The following is a 27,222-nucleotide window of genomic DNA, read 5'->3' as shown; positions in this document are numbered from 1 at the left end:
AAACAAACCCCCAACTCAAGAGTTCGCCTTTGACATGGATACCTGTTTGGGGAAGGGGGCCAAAAAAAGAGGATGGAGATAAAATGATGTTATGGACCTGCAAGCTTGCTTTTTTTAAAAGTTCTGGTTTACTTGACTATTTGGAGCATAGTGTCCATCTTGGAGGGTTAGGAAGGACTGCAAATCTGCTTGTAAGTGTCAAAGGGACAGGACGATAGGGAAGCATTTCTTTCTTTCTTTCAGTGATCCAGGCAATGCATCGTTTTTCCCCCCCATGCAATATGATCTGGGTTGTGATTCACAGAGCTGAATGAATGGGCTGAGCTCCACTGATGAAAACATTTGATAATGTGGAAAAGAAAAGCCCTGGCAAGGAGGAGATGGCAAGGCTTCCATTGTTTGTCCCCACACTTTGTTTTTATAGGGGTTCTCACAGGAACAAATAAATTGGAGTAAATAAAAGCAAAATAGCACTGTTAGTCCCTATCGTGGCCTCACACACGCTCAGAAGTCAACTGGGGCAGGAAACTAGCAAGGGTCTGTTCCCGACCAGTTGCGTTGCATCTTTATCTCTCCAGTTCATTGTTTGCCACTGAGCGCTTAAACCTCAACTTCCCAAGTAAAAGCTTCCTGTTGCTTGCTTTTAAATATAGTTTTGTTACAACAACAACAAAAAAAATGGAGAAATGTATTCAAGAAGCCAACTGATGACAAAAGGAATAAAGCAGGTCTAATCCAACGTGATTCTAAAACTTCCGGGCTCAAATGCACGTGGTTGGTTACTCCTGACGCAGTAACAGTCTCCTTTTAGGTAGTCAACTATAGAAACCATCTTTATGCCTTCTCCTGAGGTCAGGGGTGAAGCAGAACAGTGACAATGTCCAGTGTTTCTCATGTCTACCCTTTTGCTGTGTTTGGTTTCACTTAGTTTTAACTTTTAAGCCCTGTTCGTGGCTGGGATTTGCTGCCCTTTCAATTGCAGGTGAGAGGCGAACCCATCCTTTATTAATCGTGCTCCTGCTTCCAGAGCCTTTAATGTGGGTTTATCTGAGAAATTGTATCCATTCCTCTGGAAAATATGGTTCTTATTCCACCTTAATGGCTGGGGGCTGCTCTGAAACTTCCTGCAATTTTGGAGGAAAGTGCAGCGGTTTTCTCAGGCCTTGGATATAAACAACATTGTTTATGCTGTTTCCACTCTTCTAGCCCTCTGTTTGTGCAGGCCCTAACACAAGAGGGTCTGTTTTGCATTTAAAAAATTAGTGTATGTTTTCAGAATCAATCTATCAAGTTAGGCCAAGAAATGTCATAAGAATGCCTAGATGGGGGTTACTAAATTCTGGCTTTCGAAACTTATTTGACAGCCATTTACAACTCTGGCTCTCTGCTCACGTGATTGTGTGATTGTGGGGCTTGGGGCTCGCCTTTCCTTCCATGATGGAAGCAACCGATTTGGGTCCCTCTCCCCGGCTTTTCCATAATACACTAAAACTGCGTCATAAAATTATTAACACCACGCAAATGACCCTTTTTTTTTTTGAGGAAGATTAGCCCTGAGCTAACATCTGCTGCCAATCCTCCTCTCTTTTTTTTGCTGGGGAAGACTGGCTCTGAGCTAACATCCATACCCATCTTCCTCCACTTTATATGTGGGACGCCTACCGCAGCATGACTTGCCAAGCAGTGCCATATCCACACCCAGGACCCAAACTGACGAACCCCGGGCCGCGGAAGCAAAACGTGCACACTTAACTGCTGCACCACCGGGCCGGCCCCCCAAATGACCCTTTTTGAAGAGAACATCCATCCTACCAGAATATGAACAACGTTGTGAAAGTATAGGGTATTGTAGATATTTAATAATGAATCTGTTATGATCGCTAGTAGTACAGTGAATTAAAATGTAAAAGAAAGTAGCTCATTAAAACATGAAAAGAGTGAGCATTCACTCACTTGCTCACTTGTGTGTGTGTGTGTGTGTGTGTGTGTATGTGTGTGTAATGGAGGAAGGCCAGGTGGAGGGCAGCTGGAGGGGAGCATTCTAGCACACGCAAGCTGGAGAGTCTTCACCGACACCCTTGCAGTCCTGCAAGACCAGAAGAGGCAGCCCGCTTGCCAGGCAGCCATAAACCTTTCAGTCTGTGTGAATTGCCGCTGCCCTTGTAGACACAACTCCACGTGTTCTGTAGGAGAGAGTCAGAAAATAGAATATGCCTGCAGGTTGTTTCGGCCGGTGAGGACAGGCTGCAGACTTCCTTGGCAGTTTTCTAAAGTGGAACTCTGAGTGGAGCGCTGAGGTCTTAATTCTTAATCCAGCTCTATTAGCTGCCTTCAACACTGTACAAACATGGTCAGTAACTCTTTCACATGGCTGCCTTCTCTACTCTGCTTCCTAGAGACTGCCTCCTGGGCACTAAGCTAAAGAAACTGCTACTCTCATCTGACTGGGTCCAGCAGGAGAAGGATGTCAGGAGAATGCAAATGCTCATTCCTTTGTGCAGGTCTCCAGCTGATTCCATGCTGAGCATTCCCAGTCTCCATCAGCTTGTTCCTGGAGATCCGTAGAGCAGAGGCCCCCGAGAGCTCCTTGGTTGTTTGTGCAGATCTGGCTGTCCTATCTCATGGCCAAGTGTCCCACATCAGTGCTAATAAAAAGTACAGTTACATGGTGACTAGTGGTCATTTGGAATAATCAGTTAGAAAACTCTTTCATCCTATTCTAGAGACTGGAAGTTTGTCTCATTGCTCTAAGGAGAGTTGCATCCTTTTGGTCACATTGTTGAACACATTTTGGGGCCTGTTACTGCACCCTTACTTTTGCATAAGTCACATCACCCATCCACATTCAGATATACCCCATCTTCATACAAAGGAATCGGAGGAAGCTGGTGCTCCACCAAAGTGGGCTTCAAACTTTGGGGGTGGACTCTGGGACCATGTTGCTTAGCAGAAAGGTCTGTATACAAGCATAAGTATGGTATTAAAAACCTAAATTCCAGAAGACTCATTTGCCTAAGAGATCACCAGCTGTCCCTTAACACTGTAAGGCGAGTGGAAATAACAGAAATGCTCATATTTCCGTTCCATAGTCTGATCCTGAAGGCACAAATTAGAGCTGGGGCTGGGGTTCAAGCCCCCGCCTTGTCTACCCTGGCACTCTCCCAATAATACGGCTGTCAACATTTGGCCAAGAATGCATACTCTGATCCTGCTTATTGTAATTCATCCTCTCCTAGTTTAACATGGTCTTCCTAACAGTAGTATTTGTACCTTAAACTTATGTGTTGGACCCTGAGTCGCCTTAAGGACTGAGGGATTTAAGTCTTGTTAATACTGTTATTACTGTGGTGGTGATTTCCTTATAAATGCATTCTCCTTTTCAACTATATCTTTAGAAAATGATCTTGGTTTTCTTCCACCATCATATCAATAATAATAAAATAAGCTAAGAAGTTATAATTACTCTTCACATAGCCTCTGTGGAGTGGTTAAATAGAATATCCACTTGTTATGATGTTAATTTCCATTCACTGCAAATGAACAGGAACAAAATATTCCTGACCGTTTGATTTCACCTTTCGCCGCACATTATGACTCCCGTAACAGTAAACCACACGGTCCACCGTCATACATTCTCTAATGTACTTTCTAATAAATAGAGCCAGCTAAAAATAGTGATGCTCCTCATTAAATGTAAAACGATCATTTTAACTGCTTCTACTCTGAGTGACCCATACATCACTTAATCAGACCCATTTAAGCAGAGAGAAAGAGAATGAGAGAATGAGAATGTGAGTGGATCATCTGTCTGTATTTCGTTTGGTGGCAATATGAGTAGAATTTAGGCTAAGGATCTTTTAGCCATCTCAGTGTTTCCCGTGAAAGTATTCTTTTCTTCGGCATATATAGGTGGTAGTGTAATGAGCAGAATAGAAATATAGGTTTAACCAGACTAATGAAGATCACACTTTATTCATTTGCTTGTGACAGAAAAGAGTGGCATGAGGTAAGAGGTATTCTCAGCCTTTCCTCTCCTTTCAATCAGTTCAATCAACCAACCAATCAATTGTTCCATATCTAATAGCTCTCACGTAGAAGAGAAGATTTAACAAACTCCTGGAATGCATGACCAAATTCTTTGTTAAATTTTCCTAATAATGAATTCTGTATATTCCATATATATGGAAAGAGTAGGACTAACTCAGGGCAAGAAATTTCACTTTTTTCTATAGAGAAACAAAAGAGTAAAGACAAAGGTGCTTTTCTACTGCCCCCCCGCCCCCGCGCATTAACTCTAAATAAATTTATGATTTCAGTCAGCCATCCCTTCAGCAAAGACTGGCTGCCTTCTAGTGACAGGCCCTGAGGACATACAGTGGTGAACAAGACCTGTGTGCTGTGCTCAAGGAGCTCACAGTCTAGTGGGAATGACTGGCATTTCAACAGACCGTGGAAGCACCGTGGAATACCAGCTAAAATTGTTTGCACATGGAAAATGTACCCACCCCTGTCTTGGAGGATCCTGGAAGTTCTCTTAAAGAAGGGGCATTTTTACAGTATTTCACATTTTTCCAAGAGTTTTCACATCTAGAATCCCACTTATTCCTCACAGTTCCCCTTTGAATTAGCTGGTTCCTTATTCCCACCAGCCCTTGGTGGATGGAGGGAGGGAGGCACAGCAGAACTGAGTCGCTTCCCAAAGGCTCCACAGAGAGTAGTGGCTGGCCTGGAACTTCAGTCCTGGGCTCTGGGCTGTAGGTCAGTCATGAGTGCGTATGTGTGGGGGATGTGGGGGAACTTGGAAAGATGAGAAATCGTGGCCTGATGTTGTGAAATTGCTGTTTGACCACCTGGGATTTTCCCCCAGATCCGCTGGGAAGTTTAGGAAGACCTGGAACGATCATTCCATGTTCAAATAACCTGGGCATACCTTCAAAACACCCACTGTCCCATGTTTTTTTTCTTGAATAATGAAAACAAGCAAGTATAGAAGAGAGACAATTAACATGATCACTCATATCAGCTTTCAAAATTTTGGTTTTCATCCTTTCTTTTGTAATACCTGGCCCAACATAGTCACAATTCATGCCTTGAAAGTTTTGAAGCTTCTCTGATGGAGACCATCTTCCCATACTGTGATTCTTTGAAGTTATATGTTTTCCAACCTGACCATACTCAGGTCTTTTGACTGGAGAGAAGACAAATATTTAGCACTGGGCCTGCCGCGACCCTCAGGTCACCTTTCCGGTCTTTCTGCTCAGACCGGACTGCCCCAGCACCTGTTCTTGCCTTTGGTTGTCTCTATCACCTGAAAGGGAACGTGTTGCCCCAAATATTGCAGAGATGCCTGACTCATGGAGAGTGACTTTGCAGAGGTTTCTAGAGGGAAGGATTCCTTGGGTCTGAATGAGACACAGAGAGTATAGCTGGCTGTGTTTCCCCACACCCCTTTTGGTAGCAGATATGGAAGTCATACTCTCACAGACCATCTGGATTTGAATGATGCGATTTGGAGCCATTTCCCAGTTTGGCATGCCAGATGAGAAGAAGGTAGGACACGCTGAGGCTTAGAAGCTGTGCTTAGAATCTCTGAGCAGCAAGAGGAGGCTGGGGCAGGCAGGGCGGGGACATCCCTGTTATTAAGAGGAATGAGGGCTTGGAGCACCTAACCTGAATATAGAAGCTGGCCCCTGTGCAGGCAGCTGGGTGGTCCAAGATACAGCGTCCAAAGGGCGTAGCAAGTTCGGGCCTGGCATTTCAGGATACCCAGTCTGATAGGCGGGGCCAGCAATAAGGAATTCTAGGGCGTAGGCCAACTCAGAAGTCAGGCAGGGCTGGGACTGGCATTCTGAGGTCTGTTTTGGAGGGAGAGGATTCCCTCCAGTTGGCAGTTCATGGGAGCAATATTCGGCCCTGGGAAAGAAAGCTGGCAGGGACTGGGGGAGGGGAGGGGAAAAGAGATTCCCAGCCAGCTTCTGGTGGGGGTCAACACCAGGCCCGAAAGATGACCAGGAGCAGAGTCGGGGATCAGCAGACGTGCCCATGCTGAAGGGCTGTGTCTGCACGAGGAGATGGTGGTAGGGAGGGTGATTTAAGCTAAGGGCCAGCAGTTGCTCCTGTGAATCCAGGTCCAGCAGAATGTCACAGGGCAGAGGCCACTCTGACTTTTCCAGTATTTGTGGGGTGATTGTCTTGGAAAGGGAGGGGGCCCTGGGTCCCAGGTAGAGTTTCTGTAGAGGCAGCTGCAGGAGTGCAGGAGGAAGCAAGAACATGTTAGAGAAGAGATGGAAGGCAGGGTGCTGTAAAGAACCATGCCCTTTCTGTGGGAGAGAAGATTTTTCTGCCTTTTGTGGATGAAAACAAGTCGAGAGTTCTGCTACTCCCTTCTTGTCCCCGGTAGATTTCAGATAAGCACGTAGGTGATGTCATCCCTGAAAACCCCAGGGACTGGGACGCTGCTCGCCCTTGAGCGTTGGGGGCAGCGTGAGTGTCTTCTGCTCCAGGCTGGTGTTTCATGAAGCAGCCTTGTTTGTATTTCCGCAACCCTCCCGGAGGGGAGACTTTCCTTTCTTTGATACACAAATGGTGAGAGAAAATAAACTCTCCCGTGAGCTTGCGGTGGGTCTCTTTTCCGCTCTTCCTCTCTGGTTGAGCAGCCTGGCTGCGTCTGCTTGGTGTGAACTTCCCAATTTCATAGGGTGCACGCGGTCTCCAGAGAGGACCATTTCCTCCCAACCTTCCTACTAGCAGAACTTCAGACTCCTGACATAGACGCTTGAAAAGCATTTGTGTGATGCTGGAAAATGTGTGCTTTGTCATTCTTTATGCCCCTGTGATTTCATAGGTGACTGCTCCTAGGCCCTGAGAGCAGCAAGGGGCCTCTGCTGACCATGCCCTGGCCAGCTCAGAACACCCTCTGCGTTCTCATAGGTGGTTACTCAACTTCCACCCCTTCCATCAAGTCTTTCCATATGATTTTCTCCTTTAGTTTTTGGAGGCACACTCAGGAAAATTGCCTGCTTTTTCATAACCTGGCAATTTTTGATATCCTCCCACTCTTGTGTACTTTCTCTGGATCCATAAACACTCGGTATTTGTTTTCTACCTTGTATATTTCAGAGGTCGTTGTCATCTTTAGCCTACCATTGTCTTTGACTAAGGAGCGCTTGAATGCCACTCTGAGGTTGCATGCTTGGATGTCTCTTCCTTCTTTGACTTCAGTAGAAGGAGATGATTCAGGAAACGTTTATGAAGCCCACCTTACGGGTCAGGCTTTGGGCTGGCTGTGGACAGCATACGGCAATGAGAAAAGACGCTGTTACTCCCCTGGAACGTGTTTCTAGAGGTTAAAGAAATGCACCTTGACTGTTATCTAATTGAATGGGATTAAGTAGAGAGAGTCATTCTAGAATGGTTAGGAGTTTAGCTTTGAGTGCGATCTGGGTTCAAATCGACAAGGAGCTCTATTTCCTTATCTGCAGAGCAGCCTGTTTCCTTTTCTGTGTAGTAGGGCTTTGCAAGGATGACGTGAGATAACTCAGAAAAGCACTCACTAAGGTACGTGTTCTCTGTGCAGCCCGTAACCATCAGTTAGTAAACATGAGCTCTTTCTCTTGGCTACTAAACCAGTCTTTAAAAAAAACTGTAACAAGTGAAGCGTTTCTTAAATGTAGAGAAATAGAGAAATTTACTTTTTTATTTTTTACCATGATAACAAATTTAACTTCAACTTCTAAGGTTTTTCTGAGGATTAACTGATCAAAGATAAAGGCCAAACACAGTTTGAAGGACCTAGTTAGTGCTCAATAAGTGTTACTTTTTATTATTTCTATTATTCTTACTATCTAGACAGGAGATGGCCTCTGATTGAAAATTGGCCCTGTAGTGCGTCTCACTTTTCCTGTACTTTAAACATACTTTCTTAAGTGATAGGACTTTTTTCCAGATTTGTAAATCAAAAACAAAAACCTTTGCTATTAACAACTGCCACGCAAGTATTATTTAGAGAACAGAGGACAAGTTATTATGAATTAATGTATTTTGTGGGGGAAATGAGAATTCACATTAATAAAAATTGTTTCCACGTATTACCATCCACCCATCGACTACTGGCTTTATCTGATAGGACCGTTTCGCCAGGGCTGCCCATTTTTGATTCTGAAGCAACTTACAAACTTCAGGTCACTCCAGGGCTCTTGGGGAAAAAAAAAGAAAAGAAAAAATAAAAATGTTATGCAATACCAGGAGAGTGGGTATGTATATTTTGGAAAAGTTTGGCTCCCAGGAATGAGAACCGGATAGGGGAGAAGGGGAGAGAGGACAAGAGTGACAATGACTGTTTCTCTACCTTGGGTGAGGGGTTCAGGATAAATGTCGCCTTGCTCCAAGAAGGTCCTCAATAGCAAAATCATCACAGGAACTAACCTTCGCTGGGCTAAGCCCCACCACTGCTAGGTGACATGTTAAACATTTTATGCGGCTTATTTTATGTAATCTGCCCAGTAACTCTAAGATGTAAGTACTTTGACTATGCTCATTTTTTCCAGAGGGGTGAAAGCGGGTCTTGGGGAGGTTAAATAACTTGCCCAGGGTCACACAGTTGTCAAGTGGTGAAGATGGGATTTACATGAACCTAGATAATCTGACTCCAGAGGCTAAACTATTTTCTTATAATATGTCTGACGGAGGAGGCAAGAAGTGAGGTTATTATACATGCTGAGGAGATAACGGGGCAGAGAGGGCTATAGCACTAACAGAAGGAAGAGTGGCCGGGGGAAGATATGATGGCTTGTTCTGACACTCCACTTAGTCCTGGAGACATCAGTGAGGTTGCGTGCTCAAAACGAAGACCTGAACAGCCTTTGCCCATCCTTGTCTGGTGGGAGCGGGTATAGTCTTCACTGTGCGGAGAGACGAGAGACTGTCCCCCTTCCACGTTAACTAGGCATCTGTGTGCACCCAACACTTTCTAGCTTTATTTGCTCACAGGAGAAGATCCTCCAGGACCTTGGGAGCCCCTGGGAGCTTGTTGGAAATGCAGAATCTCAGGCTCCTCCCCTACTGCATCTGAAACTGCCTTTAACAAGATCCCTAGTGCGTCACACGCACCTTAAAGTTGGAGCAGCCCTGCTCCAGAAAGTTAGTTTTTTCTTTACTGTGCCCACCAGAGTAAAGTCACCACTTTGTGAAGTGTGCTTATTTTGAACGGCAAGCCCCTGTCCCTCATTAGCTGAGTGCCTGGTGTGTGTGGCACGACAAATCTACCAAAGAACTGGAGCCTTGGACAATCAAAGGAGAGAAAGTTAGATGTAGTAATTCTCAAACCTTTTCTTTCAGAAACTGTTGGATTTTTAGAAGCTTTTGCAACAAGAGAGTAATAAGCTTCTATTTTTTTATCCCACTCTTCCTTGTCCATTTTTCTTCTAACTATGCTTAATGTCTACTTTCTCCCTGCAGACTCCCTAATCTACATTTCACAACCTAGTTCCATTTTACTTTGTATGCAAAGAAATCTGTCTGTACAGAATACCATCTCTTTTATCCCCCATGACCCTTGGCATTTTCCCTCACTCCAACTTCTACCTTACCCCAGAAGGTAGGTCCCACTCTCTCCTCCTCCATGCCCCACCCTCAGCTGCCCTGTCGCCCTTCCTGCATACCCCAGGACCTTATCTCCTACATCCTGATGGACTGAGAGCAGGATAAAAGGGCATCAGTAGGGGATGAAGAGGAGAGTGCCTGGGAGTACCTTGAAAGAAGATCCCCAGGAAACTAGGGAGAGTCAGAGGCTGGACTGGTGCCCCATGGTTAGCCAATGCGTGAGGCCTACTGCGAAGGCCCTGCTCCCTCCAGCCACACAGACCAGGGAAGTGAGGGCAAGTACGTGCAAAGAGTTTCTACAGAAAGCAGACGTGTTATCCTGGTTTATCTGGTGTCATTCAAGAATGATGTGGTCCAGATGAACAGAATCCTACTTTTTTTAAATATTAGAAAATTTAGGGGCATTTTCTATGAAAGTGTTTCCGGACTACACATACACTCTATCATATCCAATTATAACAAACTTTTAAAAAAATAACTTAAAGTTGGTAGATCCATGAGTTTTGGCACTGCACTATGTATAGTTTTGCTTACACGACCCCTTTGGCATTTACAGGACTGTTTTCTCCACACTAAAGGGTCCTAGTGTGTTATGCTTCTTCGGTTCTTATTTTTTGCCTCTTTATCATCCTCTATTTTTACAAAGCCCTCAGCCTCCAAACTATGAGGCAGGAAACCAGATGAGTAAACTTTTGAAAGCTGAATCTAAAATAAACAGAACAATTCTCTGATTAAGGAGCTTATGGTCCTCTCTCTGTAGAAAGTGTATGAACTCTACTGCGTATAGTCTGTGCTTCTAATCCAGTGTTCTCAATTTTGGCTGTACATTTTAATCATCTTGGAGCTTTAAACATCACCAATGCTGGGATCTCAGCTTCTCAAATACTAATTTAATTGGTCTCGGGGACAGTGTAGGCATCAACATTTGTAAAAGCTACCACGTGATTCCATGTGTAGCCAAAGTTGAGAACCACTACATCTAATCTGCATGTCAGAAACTTTTTTTAAATCCTACTTTTCAAGTATGTTCTACAAAATTGAGTTTGTTGAAGTGAACACTTTGATAAATAGATGTTATCCTGAGTGTGCAAAAGTGTGTGTATATACACACATATATACATACGTAATATACTCACACACATGTAGAGTGTATAGAAGTTTAAAATTATATGGCAAACTTTTGAATTTATCACAAAAATAAATGGTGTTTGTGTGTGGGGGGGTCTGTCTGTCTATAAGATTCCACGTGCGGCATTTCTTTTCTTTTTTTTACTGAAAAAAATTATTTTCCTGGTTATATAGAACTTTGTGACCATTCATTAATATACTATTTATATATTTTGGGAAGAACATTTCAAGCAATGAACTTGTCATACATTACTAAAGTAACATTAAAAAAAAGACAAAGTACAGGGTCCTAAAATGCTTTCTGAGATGTTGATTCAAAGCAAAAGTTTGTGACTTTTGCACTGTTTTACTTTTGGAATTGAAGTGTATTTTCTTTTTGTTCTTAGAACAAGGTTGGGGGGTTTCCGTTTTGTCTCAGTTAGTGTAAATACATCGATTGCAGTAGTATCTTGCAGTGCACTCACATCCTGAAGTTTCTAAGACTTCATTAAGAAGCTATGCTGTCTTTGCAGGGATTTTCCGTGCTGTTTAGTTGTAAAAAAAAAAAAAAAAAAATGCTGAATGGATGAAAAATGAGTAAAATCTGTGTCTTTTTTCTTTGCTATTCATCATCGCTGTTTGTCCTCTGTGTGTAGGCAACTAATTTGCTGTTGTTCCCCTGAGGGGAATTCAAGTCAAAAAGTCATCTTAAATTACTAGAAAAAGGTATTCCTATCTCAGAAGAACAAAGTACAATGATTCAAGGAAAAAAAACTGGGAAAATTTATCTGATCTCTAGGTACGTTGAGTCTGTCCATGGTACTCTACTTGTACAAACACATAAAATAAATCTTAAGTAAAATATAAATATGAATACTGACCAACCGACTGATAATTCATACTTGCCATGAATTTAGAAAGTCCGATTTCTTCCTATAATCCCATCAACTGCACATTAAAATTGTTTCGTATTTTATAAAAATCCAGTAAATATTTCATTCTGGGTCTCAGTTAATTAGGTTCTTTTCATATTTTTCACCCAGTTACATTTTATGCATTATTTGTGTTGACAGTGAAGAATCATGAAGTGATAGAAGTTTAATAGAATGTGTTATTTATAATAAGGAAGTTATTCCAAATTTATTTCAACAGGCTGGCAATCCCTGAGTTATAAACATCCAAATTATATGAATGACCTACATATACCCACAAATGTTCAACCTAAATCTCTTCCTCCTATTCTCGCTGCTTTACATCCACAGGGCCTATTTACTGTCAGCACAATTTCTGTGAAAAACCTTGGAATGTTTAGAAACACATGGCTCCCCAGACGTAGGCAGGGACAAACAGGGTTGAGCTGAGTTGGGGATGGCGGGCTGTAACGATAAGTTTGGAAACTGACGCTGGGGTCTTCTGAAAGACTGGCATCTGTTGGTTTAAAAAAATCTTTCCCAAGACAAGCTGTGTTTTTTAAAAAAACATTACTTATTACTCTACCTGAAATTCTGCCATTTCGAGATTTGTTTTTGCATTAACAAATCTTCTTTTAAAAATGCCAGCACTTCTGGGAAGGTGAGGGGGACATCAGTTATTCATGCCTAGTCTGAATTAGTTCTTTCAGATTGCTTTCTACCCAAAGTCTGGCTGGGATCCACCAGACTGAAAGGCTGGATATTTTGATTGTTGGGAGATGATGAGAATTAATTCAGAGCAGGAAAAGAATAGGTCTGGTGGAGGCGACCACAGTGGGAGGCCAAGTGCCCCTACAAGCCATCGGGATACTTAGAAACTCCAGAAGGTGGATGCTATGCAGTGGAAGAGAGATATGGAAAAGGGAGTACTAAAGACAATTACTCATATACTAATATTTTCCTAGGCTGACTGTGTGCACAGAAATATGAGAAGAAACTCATCTTTCTCTTTACTCTTGTACTTTCTGACTTCGTGTACCCAGGGCTCAGATGTCAGTTGGATTGTCATTCACTTAATGAGTTATTTTGGCTTTGATGAGTAAGCCTTGGGACCTAACACCATTCATAACTTGCTCGTATGTGAAAATTTGTTCTAATGTCCTTCAGAATATAATCTGTGCCTAAATTGGGGTCTACCTGAATGGACTCATTGCTTTTCCGTTGTTTCTCATTGTCCAATCTTAGTTAGGAATCAGGGGATTTGTTAGGTTGAACTAGAAAGACACTTACTTGGGTATGAGGCTTTATTTGGTAAAATTTATGTAATATTAGGGCATGCAATAGAGATGACATTGATGAGTCACACATGAATACCGTTATAGGTCACAACTCTTAGAACCCTATCGATAAACACCCAAATCTTGACCATGGCACACAAGGCCCAGTGTGGTCTTGCTCTTCTTACCTCTCCAGCTGCATCTTGTCCTGCTCCCCCAGGTTTCAGTTCTGTGGTTGTGTTACCCAGTGCTTTTGTACCTGCCCTTCCTGCGGCCTGAACTGCTTTCTCTGCCCTCTGCCTTCTTAGACTGCCCACCATACCTAGTTACCTTTTCTCCATCCTTCTGATTTCTGCTCCAGATCACTCTTACTTAAGTCAATTTCCTTTGTTCCACACATTCATAGATTTATGTATCTTTCTGATTGAGTGCAATTGTACATTTATTACTGTGATTATTTTGTTTAACATCTGTGCCCTCTGACTGGAAAGCTCCATAGAAACAGGGACTCTTTCTGATTTTGTTCATCATTTGTGTCTCTAATGGTCTGCATAGTGTTGGAACATAGTAGGAATTCAATTTGTTAAATGAATGAATGTATGATAAAAGTGACTGCTTATGCAAAAGATGGTTACGTATATGGGGCTCAGTTTTAAGTGCTACAGTCTATTCTTCAGGAAAGGGGACAGTATGTTCATAGAGAGCAGCTACTTTCTCCAGGCTCTGATTCTCCATTTCTCCCCTTAAGTTTCTGTGATGTCAGGAGTCCACGAAAGGGCACAATAAGGCTGTGCACTCATTCCACAGGAGTTAACTATTAACAGTTTGTGTCACCGTTTAACAAACCTAAATTCAACTAGAAAGGAAAAGAAAGCCTTGTGGCAAATCTCTGTGAAGCCAACCTTAGGACACATATCTAGACATTTCCTTTTATAAGTGCCAATAACATGTTTATTTAGAGTTTACTTTTTCTTAATCTTCTTCTCTACTCTTCTTACTTCCATCTTTTCAATCAGCGCCATTGGTATATAGCAGATGGCTTTTGTTAAGTGCCTTCTAGAACTTAGCACTGCCATGGCAGGTGCCACCATCTAACTCCTTATCTTGGCTTCCAAAGGAACCACCTCAAAATCTTCAGGAAAGCCATGGGTGATAAAATAAGATATATGAGAATATGTTTTCCTTTTTTTTTTTTTATCAACCAGGAATCACTTTGAATTAAGAATAAGGAAATTTTAAATACGTAAGGATGAGAAGAGATACAAAAGAGAAGCTGAGTTAAAGGAACCCTTATTAAAGTCAAACTTAGAATAACTATTTCTGGGCTGGCCCTGTGGCCCAGTGGTTAAGTTCACGCGCTTCGTTTCGACGGCCCAGGGTTTCGCTGGTTTGGATCCTGGGCGCGGACATGGCACCGCTCATCAGGCCATGCTGAGGCAGCGTCCCACATGCCACAACCAGAGGGACCTACAACTAGAATATACAACTATGTACTGGGGGCTTTCGGGAGAAGAAGAAGGGAAAAAAAAGATTGGCAACAGATGTTAGCTCAGGGCCAATCTTTAAAAAAAAAAGAAGAACCATTGGATTTAGACTGTTACATATTTGTATATTGGCTTCAGATTTGGAGCTGTACAAAGTCTGTTGTGTTTCTCTTGAAAATGGGAAATAATACTTAAGGGATTGTGTTACATTTTCATTTATCTTACAAAATCCTTTCTAACGTCTCCTAGGACCCTCTGACATGTCAATCTGTACCACAGTATCAGATACTTAGGTCCTCAGATAACCTGTGGCTGAAAAACTGCTGAGGCAGGTGTGGAGGAATGCTGTGGGACAGACTGATACAATGACTTGGCAAAACCAAGGAGAGCCAGAGCTCTTGTGTTTTATATTTAGCACCTTATGTATGAAGTGTGAGTCTGGAGTCTGAGCTCAGGGTCAAATTGTCTGCTTAGACATAGTTCAGTTTCTTCGCTAGGGTAAAACTGGAGGTAGTGTAATTAATTCTTTGGGAAAAAATGCAGAAGAAAACAAGTTTTGCTTTATTTTTTAAAGTTGAACTCAAGAAAAATACACAATCAGCAAGAAATTTTAGGCAGGTAAATTGTTTTAAATTACAACTGCAGGAAGTAGGGGTGTATTTCTGAAGGGCTATGACCAACATTATAAATAATTTGGATCCTTTTACCCTTAGCCCGTCTTTGGCCTAAGATGAGCTTCAAGATTCCAAGGAAACTTGCCACCTTTGGAGAATGCATTTCTTTGATGGTTTGTTATAGTTGTTTACTGAGTTTCCTTGGTAAATATTTTTTGAGAGTTTAATTTAGGCACGTATCAAAAAGAATTATAGCAGGTGGAAATGGAAACTGTGGTTTTCTCCATAGATTGAGAAAGATGCATTCACTCATTCATTTAATAAGCAACTGACAAGTTTATAACCTGTACCCTGGGATAACCCTGGGGTTAGAGATCAGAGAGGGGTTTGACCCAATCGCCCTCTCGTGTACCCTGTAATCGAGTCGAGGGGACAGGAAAAGAAATCAACAGTCCCGGTAGAGCATGATGTGTGTTTGGGTGGAGGAACATCAGGAGAAGAAAAATTACTCAGGATTGAGGGGTGGGAGGTCGCTAATCAGCTAGAGTCCAGCAAATGCTTCTTGTAGGAGACGGCAGTTGAGCTGAGCCTCAAGGGTCACCAAGGAATTTGGTACAATGTTGGGGGAGGGAAGGGAAGGATGCTACAGGGAAATGGACGAGCACAGGGGACCCAGCGAGTCTTGAGAGACAGCAGTACATGAGGTGAGAACTCAAGTAAGCTCAGGACTGGGGGATTCCGATGAGTGCCAGAGCACGTGGGCACTCGGCAGAAAACAAGCTGGAAACACAGCCGGGAGAGAGACCGTGGAAGACCTTCCATGCCAGGCTAAAAAATGTGACCTTTACCTGAAGGCAAAGGGTAGCCATAGAAGGATTTTAAGTGCCAGGGTTATATGATCAGATATGTGTTTTAGAAAAATCATTCTGGCAGCTATTATGTGTTCTTGATGAAGACAAAACACCTCCTTCAACCCTCTGAAGTATTCTAGCTGGTTCCTGAGAAAGGGTTGTCTATAATTCTCGCCATTTATCCTCTTAACATAACACGGAAACATTATCCCATCTGACTTCTACTTAAGTAGATACAGCCATGATCTGGAGAAGTGGTTTTGGGGTACATTTTACATTTTTCCTAGCAACCTGCACATCAGGCACACCCAGATAGCTCAGCTACAAAGGGAACGTGACCTCTCCATACTGATGGGGTGTTTGCATCAGCAGCCACCAGAAAGGCAGGAATGTTCTACTTGCTACTTAAGGAGTGAAATGCCATATTCTCTTGTGTAGATGTGCTATGTGAGAAAATAGATGAGAGAAAAAAACAAACCCTTAAATGTTGTGCTTCCTTTTTGTTGGAATCAGAATATGCAACAATGTTCCTAGTTTGATGAAAATTTAGCCACCTTACAACATGGCTATACAGTCATATGTGAGCTTTTGAATTGACATATAGACAACTTTCAAGACAATAGAATTTTGGGCCAGCCTGGTGGCGCAGCGGTTAAGTTCGCACATTTTGCTTTGGTGGCCCAGGGTTCGCCGGTTTGGATTCTGGGTGCGGACCTACACTCCACTTGTCAAGCCATGCTGTGTCAGGTGTCCCACATATAAAGTAGAGGATGATGGGCACGGATGTTAGCTCAGGACCAGTCTTCCTCAGCAAAAAAGAGGAGGATTGGCGGCAGATGTTAGCTCAGGGCTAATCTTCCTCAAAAAAAGAAAGAAAAAAGACCACAGAATTTATTCAGTATCAAAGATACGATTATAAATGACCTTGATTTTTGAGTCTAGGTACATTTTTTGCGACAGACATTCCATTCCTAAACGCTTCCAGAGGAGAAAAGTAAAGGTTAAGGAGAGACCATGGCCCAAAACTATGGAGTCTCGATACAAAATTGTAAAAGGAATGGTCTTGAAGCTGGGGTGGCTTCCAGCTTGGCTTCTAGCAAAACAAGAGGGTCCACAACCTTACACAGTCATTTACCCTGGCAGTTGAAAGTTCCTATCCCTAATTAAGAGTTTTGCGTCTGTGACATAAAGAACCCTCTGACAGACAGCCCGTTTGATTTATACCTGCTGGCCCACTGACACGGGAAGTTCCGATCAGTTGTGATGGAAATCTTAGGCGCTTTTGGGGGTTTTGTTCTTTGCCTCATTCGGAATAGGTTTTTGGGAATGGCTGTCCTGTGGGGAGAGAGGGAGTGAGTAGGGAGAGAAAAATGGGAGCTGGGTTTTGACCTGCCGGAGAGGAGCCCCTGCTGACACGGTCAGTCTGACCCATTGAATGGCCTGAATACGATAAATGCGGCTTTATCCTGCCTTGAAAGGCACGAGATAGCCCAGTCTAACTGCCCGGGCATGCTTAAATAGGCGACTCGGGATGTTTGAGTTGAGCGTGTTTGAAATCTGAGCTCTCTGACAGCCTGGGAGCTGCCACAGGTCACCTGCCTCGCTCCGCAGGGACAGGCCCAGGTCTCACAAGAAATTGTCCGTAGACGAATTGTAGTACAAATTCCTTTCTTTGTTGGTTGGCCTCTTTCACTAGACCATGGCCTATAAAATTTTGTAAAAACAATTCTTAAATATTATTTGAAAGGGCAAATGGCCCACGCTGAAAGGTTTGACAGTTTGACATATAGTGCATGGTTTTGATAGCTCGGAAACTGAAAAGTGTGGCCAAGATTCAAGATTCTCCCCCTGCTTGTTAGAAGCCTGGTGTTTTTAAAATAGTGTCTTGTTGCTGCAGAGCTCCTCTGCTCCCAGCAAGCTGACAGGCAATGAGTCTGCCTCAGTGATCTTCAATCCTCTTAGACTAATTTGTGGGAGAGCAGAAAACTAGCTAGCCCCTTGGAATCCAGCATCCAAAAAGCACAGAACCAGGTATTGCCAATAAAGGGGCCATTTGGATAATCATATGAAAGCAGATCACTTTAGAGTCTTCTGATAACGCCCAGAGCCAGTGCCTAGAGAGAGAGGAACCCAGAGTTTCACTTCAGTGAGGGGGGAAAACGGGGATTTGAGTGGCCGGGCCCCATCAGAGCCAGGAAGCGGCGAGGAAGTGGATTTCTGTATTAGAAGGTTGCATATGCGCAGCCGGTCTGCGCTCAGCCCCGTCGGCTGCCTCTGCATAGCCAAAGGCCATTTGCAGGAGCCTCTGGCCCCTCAGTCACTGGCCTGCTAGTTAATTGCCACACGGACTTCATGACACATGGGCAGATAATATGACATTTTCGGTTTCTGTCACTAGCAAACGCCACAACGTTGCTTGCACTAGTTGCTAAGAAGCTGTCAGAAACCATTAGCAATTGGCTAAAGTCGCCCTATGGCATTTCCTCATAGCATCAGCAAAATGAGCATAAATCACCCACTGGAGCCTACTGCTATCCTAATGAGGCTGTAAGCTTGTTTATGGACTAGCATCATTTTTATGATTATTTCCACCTTTTCAGTTCGCCTTCATTTGGCGGCAGGAGAAGTCAGCTCTGGAATGAAGTCACTGCTGACATTTTACAAATGTGGTTCAGAGCTGCTGCCTGCTGCCGTGTGGTCGGCCGGCGGTTCTCCAAGTTTGTTTAGTGATCTTAAAAATAAAAAAAGGAAATAAATCCTCCAGAGACCACATCGAGGTGACGGTATCAAATTGCAGAGCGAATGGAAATGCAAAAGGTACAATTGACCATTTAGACTTTCCTCTGAGGTCGAGACGTTTGGAGATCAATTTTCAATTTTAGAAAGTGGAAGAGGTTAAACAATTTATGAAAATCTATGAAAGTGTTTGCTTTTAGAGTCGTCTGTTTTATTATGCTCTTCTCCTTTCCCATCTTTGCCGTGTCCCCAACTTGTGTCGGGAAGGAGAGGGTTTATTGTTTTAGGCTTTTCTGAACATGCACCAGTATTTACACTGGATTGAAAGCATTTGCTTCCAATGAAAATCTTGTCTTAGATTACAACCCAGCAGTGTAATTTCCCTCCCAGATGGGAGTAAAGTAGCTGTATTTGCCTAAAAACAGTAGGAAGAACAAACTGTGCATTAAGCCAAGGCTGTTTTTGGCTTGAGCTAATGATGTAATAGAAACCTTTTATTCGGGAGAGGTCACTGCCAGGACTGAACGGGGTGATCTGGCTCCTGCTTGAAAGGTTTCTCCATTGTATCTACATAAGTCTTCACTTAAAAAATTCTGTTCCTAATGCTTCTGCTTTCATACAGCAGAAATAAACAGGAAAGGTTCTGGGGAGTGTTACACAAGGAATGCAGAAAGCCTTCCTCTCCTAATGGAGTATATAATTCAGGTGCCCTCCAGGCACGCTTTCAGGAATTCTTTTGCCTGAGGTAATGGGGAGCTAAGGCTGCTTTAAGGCCTTGATTATCTATTGATGCACAAAGCTGGAAAAAAGTCATCTCCGCTGGATTATAGTAGATATTTCCATAAATTATCAATGAATTCTCTTCGAGGCAGGCACTAGGCATCGCCTGCTAAATTAATCTGAAGGGGTTTTGAGATGGATAGAAAAGCTATTTTTTTTTTTTTTTAAGGTGGAAAACAATCATGGAGAGGTGGTGAAAAACTGTGTCGTTAGGTTAGAAGCTTTTCATTTTTAATCAATGATCAAGTAATATGTTTCTTTTCCTTGGTTACCTTTTGCATATTGAAAGTGGATTAGCCCATTGAAATTTTAAATGCTGTTGAGTTGTTTTCTTTTCTCATGTTTCTTTAATGAATTGTTATTTTATATGGTGAATTGCTTCTCTGAATAAAAAGCCTCTTTAAATACTGGACTTTCAAAGAATTTATTAGGCAAATCCGAGGGGACTCCTTATAAGACACTTGGTTATGCAAATACAGAGTTTAGTGGGGTATGGAAGGAGCACCGATTTAGGGATGTGGGTGTCTGGTCCAGCACAGACCCACCAGCCCCATCCCAGCTATGTGACCTTGGGCAAGTCACCCAACAGGATCACAAGCACTTTCTTCATTGATACAATGAGGCCTTTGGAATTGTGGGTCTTTAGGCTCTTTCCCAGTGAGAACACAGGTATGAGTCTGTGGAACTTTAACAAAATATATAGATTTTAAATACGATAAAATTATGGATTTTAAATTAATAGAAAATTAAACTCAGAAAAGTTCTGCAAAATTTCTGTATGTGTGGCACGTGCTGCGATCACAGCAGAAATATTGAAATTAGTCTGTTCCTCACCCAACAAAGTGTTTAAACTTTAACTCAGTACAAGTCAAGACAATTTTGGAGCAATTTTATTTTGGGGAGTTGGAGGGTCTCCTAAGGGAGCTGTTAAGAACAATTGATTAAAGCCAACATAACTACTGTAGATTAGACTGAAATTAGTGAAATCAAATTCTTTTTGTACGTAGGATATTTAGGTAACAGAGATAAGGAATGCAGAAATTCAGGAAGTGGTAGGAATGAATCTGAGGCTAATTCCAGTGTACAGTCACTGGAAAACTTGTCTTACCAAAGGGCCCAGGTCTTCGAGCCATGTAGCCTGTGCTCCAATGACTTACATGACCCAGTGAATGTGCTCTGGGGACATTTGTCACCTCATTGCTAAGCCTTGCCACTATAGCTCTTCTTTCTGGACCCAGATCAAACTATCCCTTTCTAAAAGCCAGTAGCTTCCACGAGAGCTGGGGCGCCAGGTGGAGAAGCATGTTTGACAGAAGCTAAGCTGCTTTTTAGCATAGTGGGTTTAGTCTACATTGTTTTCGCTGTTGACTTTTTTGCCAAAACACGAAGAGCTTACTTTCCATTGGTACCTGATGACTTATTTTGGACCCTGTGATTATACGGGCTGAAATTTCACTTTTTGTCTTATTAAATATGGCATTGTAAAGGAATTCTACATTTTTTGTTTTATTGTGTCACAGAGCCAAAATATTTTCTAGAAGATATAATTTAAATGTTATACCAAAAATCAATGGAAAAATAGGATTCAATATACAGGAATGTGTAAGCAGGTGATCTTTCAGTGAGAAAAATTTAAATCTAGAAGAAATTTTAGAAACTGTCTGGATTATCAGGGTAATACAATTCCAAGTGACTATTAATTTAACTTCACTTTATTTGATTTAAATAGTAATTGATTTCTAATTAAAAAACTATTTCACGAGTTTTTCCATGACTTAACTTGATGCTCTCTCTCTATGACAAGAAAAATTACATTCTATTTGAAGCATCCCTATGTCAAACTGCTAATATGATGGATTACCTACATTTCCGTGGCCTACTTTAGTCTTAAGATAGATCACTTGTGGAAGGAGTTGATATCTTACATGCATCTTCTCACAAGTTGACGTCAATGACTGTATGTGCGATTTGAATACCCAGGCAGGGACAGCACCTCTGCTCATGGCTGCCACCATATTTCACTCCCCACTAGGAGTTACACTTAACATGTCTGAGCTATACGTATCTGAATAATTACCATGGCAACCAAGCTACTAAAGAGATTGGATATTTCCCTCCATTCCCTTTGACCTTTCACATTGTTCTTTGGAAGAAGGTCCTTAGATCTGACTACTTTTGAGCCTAGGCCTTGTTCTTTCTCTTTGTCTTGAAAAAAAACAACAGTACCAAATAAACTATTAATCATTTATATTGCTCTTTTGGTTTTGTTTATATCCAAAGGCATTCTATTTGAATAAAGCATGTCAAGGTAGCATCAGTCAAAATTTGATTCACTATGTTTGCAGGTGATGGCTTGGACAACAGTGTAGCTTCCCCCAGCACAGGTGACGATGATGATCCAGATAAGGACAAAAAGCGTCACAAAAAGCGTGGCATCTTTCCCAAAGTAGCCACAAATATCATGAGGGCGTGGCTGTTCCAGCATCTAACAGTAAGTGGATTCTAAATGACGTATGTAAACTAAATATGGACAATGAACCAGTTTTGATAGAAAAAACAATGAGGGAAAAATGATCCCTCTGGACTTGGAATATTTCATAAATCACTGTGTTCCCACAATTTTTACAAAAGTGTTAGTTAGCACTTGTTTCCTAGATACATACCCCAAATGAGGAGTTGTATTTGAAGTTGACTATTGTAATTTTGTTAATTGTCATACGCTATAAGATTTAGGAGTTCATGTGCACTTGGTTTTAAGTATGTACGTTAATGATGTTGCTTTTTCTCAGTGTGACTCTTAAGTACTTAGAACCAGCTGCCCCTAAGAAGAAAGTAAGACAGACCCGGGAGAGAAGGACTTAATTTCTTCTAATGCTTTAGTGGACCTTTATAGCGAATGGTCCGCAAAAACTGAAATCTTGTTGCAATGGCAAGATGCTCACATAATTTGCTTTTTAAATGGTTTGAATGCACTGGCTGCCGTTACAAAACGTCCATGGGAGTCAGAGCTGCACGGTGAAAGTAGTCCCTGTATTTAGAACTGTAAAGGAAAACAGCAATATGAAGTCAGCTCTTCCTGTGGAGTCCCCTGTGACTTTTCCAGCAGAGTAACAGTTTATATTGTCTGTGTGCGTATTGCTGTTTTCACTGCAGGAATTCTCCTGGAGATGTGAGAAACTGGAGATTTGGGGCTTTCTGCCACTGAGGGATTTGTTTGGTTTGGTTATTGTTCTGAATGAATTTCATGTTCAAAGTATTTATAATCATAATATTTTGGTGGATATTTTTCTAAGTGCATACTGATTTAATGACATCTAAGGAAGAAGACAATTACAATTTATGGGTAAAACAATATTTTAAAAATCAGCAAAATTGTTGACCAGGGGGGCTTTCAAGGATGAATTTAGACAGGTTGTAGCCTAGCCTAGCCTAAGATGAATGAATGTTAAAAAAAAAATCTTGGCTTTTTAAGAAGTGTCAAGAGCAAGCCTTTTATTATTTTTACTTTAGCATAGTTTGCTTTTCTTAAAGTCATTTATTTTTATTAAGCATCCAAGTTAATTTTGCATTGTCACCAATGTGTCCAGCCCTGTTGACCTGCACACTCTTGCCCACTCTCAAAGCCGTGTTCCTCAGTGACTTGTACTCACGCAGGGAGACAGCAGGGGATGTCCCAGGCCATGCCAGTTCTGCTGCTCTGGATAGAGGCTGTGCCTCCCCTAACACTTGAGGGGATAGACCAGTCCAGATAGTTCAGTGCTTGTGAATAAAATAAAAACTGAGAGAGCAGGAGTCACTAAAAACTGAGAGAGCAGGAGTCACTCCCTTCTCTTCTTCCCATCCTGCTTCCAAACAGTAACTAGACTGTGCTGATGGTTTCGGAGTCAGCTTCAGGGGTTGGTTAGTGCTGGTAGGTAGTTGAAGATTTACATTATTAAGCTGATTTTAACATCATGTTAGGTTTACCCAAAACCTAGTTGGGGTGCCAGTACTTATCCAACACTTGTCGCCTGTGTGTAGGTATAGTTTGAGATCTGCCGTGGGCAAGTTTGCTACTGAGGATGACCAACCACCACAGAAGGGGAGGGAGAGGACTAGAGGCTAGAAGGTGTAGCATGAAAAATAAATATTACGGCATTTAAACTCTGCAGGAGTTAAGATGTGACAAGTGGTCAAAAGTGCTGATGCAACCGTGCTGATATTTCATCACCAGAGCTAACCAGCTAACCTGGCCTGGGGGTGAGTGGGTGAGGGGACAAGATCAGGTCAACCCTGAAGTCACCAACAAACTATTTCTATTTCCTGTACTAACAGAAATAATGAGTAGATGTCATCAGCCTCCATCTCAGTCTGCAAGGAGCCTTGGCTTCACTTGAAGCTGAGGTGCCCCTGAATAAAATATAATCAAATATTGGTTCAGACAGAATCAGGAGAGAGAGAAGCAAGTTCTTTTATTCATCCACCAGATTTCCTGGTTTTCTAGGTCATACCCTTGTGAGAACCTTGCCGAGAGCTATATTATCTTCTTTAAAAAAAAGAAAACAAAACATTTTTAACAGCCAGCATGATTTAACCTGCGTTGCAATGCTTTTTGTGGTCCATATGTTATTGGGGCGATTGTAGTAGAAATTATTCATGAACTGCCTGATTTCTTGAGGTTGGCTAATTTCCTTCAGTCTGGGGGTCTGTGCTGGCCTGTACTGCTACCCTGGAAGGGAAACCCATTTGTCCACGTCTCTCTGACTTTTTGTGAATGCTCGTAGAAGGTGCCTTGTGGTCTCCATTGGGTATTCCCACTCTCCTCCCCCACTCCACTGCCATCTGCTCATACAAAAAATATTGGTAATGATAATGGTCCCTAAAAAGCAAATGCTCTCACAATATCATCGAAAAAGCAAAGGTAGGATATTGAAAATTTCTCCCTCTTTCCTTCCTGCAATGAGAAAGATTCCCCTCCTCTCCTCTAACTGCAAGAGCAAATAGATCTCCAGTTACAAGGAACACCTTTCTCCTTGTCTTGTTATACTTCTCGAAAGGATGCACAGACTGCTTAGGTAATACTTTTCTAGTCAGGAGCTGATTATAGTAAATTCTATGGGAAACACCTATAGTTTAAAGAGAGTTTTTTTGGTTATCTGTCCAAATGTAAGTACCTACTGCCATCTCAATACTAATCCTTTAGCAACTTTATTTCAAGTTCTGAGAGGTCTTCTGGGATGCACAATTCATTTGGAAGACTGCGTACAAATTTTAAATGATCGCATTCTTGCTATATAATTAATGCAACTTATCCAGAAAATCCTTCCTGAAATCTTGCTAGATATAAAAGAGCAATTGAAACTCTGGCTAATTAGAACAATAGCAATAACAATTTATTTAGCAAATTGTAAAACCTAATCTTTTAAATGCCAAAAAGCATATTATAAAACCTCACACACCTTTTTGAAAGCAAATTGCTGGGGTTTTTTTTTTTTCTTTTTCAAATAAATGGGTCAATCTTTTCATTGGGTTTATTCAGTTTAAAAAAAAATCTGCCTTTGAAAGGGCTTTCAAGCATTTGTGTGTTAGAGTAGAATAGGCCTTGGAAAAGAAAACCTTTCTGGATTTGCACCCCAGCTGCATAAGAAAAATGTGCCGGTCTGTAGCCATCCACAGGTATATTTAATCAGTAGCCCATTTTACTGCTCCAAAGAGAGAACTAAAGCTTCATTCTTGGACTCCCAGTCTCTAGCAAGCTAAGCTGGACATACTTGTGTATAATGAAAACAATAAAAGAAAAAGGAAACGGGTCTTAAACTTTGGTGATTATGGGGTAAGAGGAAATTTCAGTGATGTAAATTTCCAGCTTAGACTTAGTTGAACATTTGCCAGTTTTGAAAACTGGAGAAGATCTCTTAGAAGAAACTATTCCCTGGAATTGAAAAGAATGACTGGCATTATTTAGATAATAAGAGCGAATCAGAAAGAAAATAAGAGCATTTATTAATAGACATGCTTGCCTTTGCCTGAAGACACATTATTGCAAACAATTAAGAAATACTTAATATTTGCATATGAGTCACTATATAGTCACAATTAGGGGCCTATGCCACATCAAGGTTTCTTTTTCCTTCTTAAGGGCATTATTCCAACTGTAAATATAACCTGCTATGTCATAATGTGTAAGCTGGATGTGTTTTGCATAGTAAAGGTTATTGTTACATATTGTTACAAAGATATGTGCCTAGGGGCCTAGTGAAGATGAGGAGAAGGACTAAATACAATGTTTAAAGGTAAAAATCAACGGTCTTTTTTTCTTTTTGTTTGCCTACCCTAACATACTGCGGTTTTAAATATAATCTAAATAGAAACGCGGTTAATATGGTTCTTATTTAAAATATGCAGTGACATATTTGCCTGCATAGAGCTGCCGTGTGTCCTAGGAATCCTGAAAGTTAGGGAGAGTGAAGATTGTTAAAATGCATACCTGCAGATTCAGGTGAAGAAACCATTCAAGGAGTGACACAGGTGGCATTGACCAGTAGGGGAGGTGACCCTGAAGGTGAATTGGGGGAGATGATCCTGATGACGAATTGATTTTCGTTTACATTCTCTTGGATTCCCCATCCTTTCACTGATCTTGAGGATCTCATTGGGGATGATAGAGACAAACTTTGTTTCTAAGTCAGATACATGTATTTTGCTATTTTGTTTTGTTTTCTTCCTTCCTTTCTTTCTTTTTTTTTTTTTTTGTGAACTTCTAGCCTGGATATTTTTTTTTTTGTCTGTGGCTAAATTTATGTCTTCATTTCTGATTTATAAGACTTTCATCTCAATGTGGATAAAGCCAAAGTGAGGGGTTGTAGAATCTTCCAGGTTGAGAATGGCGTTTCCATAGAAACACTATTAGATGAAAAGTGCCCTGCGGGTCCGCCACTCTGAGAATGGAGTAAATGGAATTGAATTGGGAATTGAACGCTCTAGAAGAGACAGATGTTGTTTCATTGGTTTTGCTTTGGTAACAAGATCTGTTGGATACATCTTAGTGTCATATCTCTGCTTGCAATTTTGGAAGAATTGCTTTCTAAACCTTATGAATTATTGTTACAATGAAATAGTACTTCTACTTGGTCTCCAGATAACCCATTCTGTTGATCAAGGTGAGTGAAAGGTCAAAAGGCAGATAGAAGAACCTGTAGGTAGGCATGTAGGAAGGTAGTAGATGGAATTTGCTCCTCTCCTCCCGTTTCTATTTCTTTTTCTATCCCTTACCTCTATAGCTTACCCCTTTTAACAGTGACTATTCTTATGTGCCTTACCAGCTAGCACCCTTCAGCTACCATGAGTCCTAAGAAGGTAGTGGGGCAGGAAGACTATATTCTCAAAGGCTTGCCTGAGATGTCAATCAGAGTAGCACAAAGTATTTGAGAAAGACAGTCCCTCTTTCAAACTAGTCCTGACCTATTTTCATGTTCATGTGCCAGAGCCAAGGAAGGTGGTTGGTGGAAATAGCAGCTAACTTTGATTCCTTCTTCACTACTGTTACCTGCAGATATGTTATTAAATTAAGATACTTGAAAACTAGTATGAAGGAGTGAGAAGATTTTTTTTTCCTTTCAGACGTCCATGTACCATGTCAAAAACGAGCTCTCTTAAATCTATAAGAAAAATCTATTTTTAGTTAGGACTTTTCCCCGTACGTGTAGTTGCCTCTCCCCTTTGCAGGCTTTAGTAATGATGGTGAGTCAGAGCTACGCTTTCTGAAACTAACCCAGTCTTGGAAAACAAATCCCTGTGTCTTAATTTTACAAGATCTGTGTTACTTTGGAGATAGCATATTTCAAATTTGAGTAGATAGGAGTCTATTTTTTAAGCAACTGAGA

General features: G+C 41.7%; 1 protein-coding gene across 2 annotated transcripts in view; it reads left to right on the top strand.

Annotated features, from left to right (window-relative positions):
* The window catches only part of MEIS1 (Meis homeobox 1), a 132,192-nt gene that overhangs the window by 52,572 nt on the left and 52,398 nt on the right, over positions 1-27,222 (top strand). For both annotated transcript variants that reach the window (XM_008512630.2, XM_008512629.2), the window contains exon 8: positions 21,706-21,851. In XM_008512630.2, the coding sequence (XP_008510852.1) occupies positions 21,706-21,851 (146 nt within the window). The remainder of the gene's footprint in view (positions 1-21,705; positions 21,852-27,222) is intronic.

Source organism: Equus przewalskii, chromosome 14 (assembly GCF_037783145.1).
Source record: "Equus przewalskii isolate Varuska chromosome 14, EquPr2, whole genome shotgun sequence".
Lineage (NCBI taxonomy): Eukaryota > Metazoa > Chordata > Mammalia > Perissodactyla > Equidae > Equus > Equus przewalskii.
The sequence above is the reverse complement of the archived record's forward strand: the minus strand, read 5'-3'. Positions and strand labels throughout refer to the sequence as shown.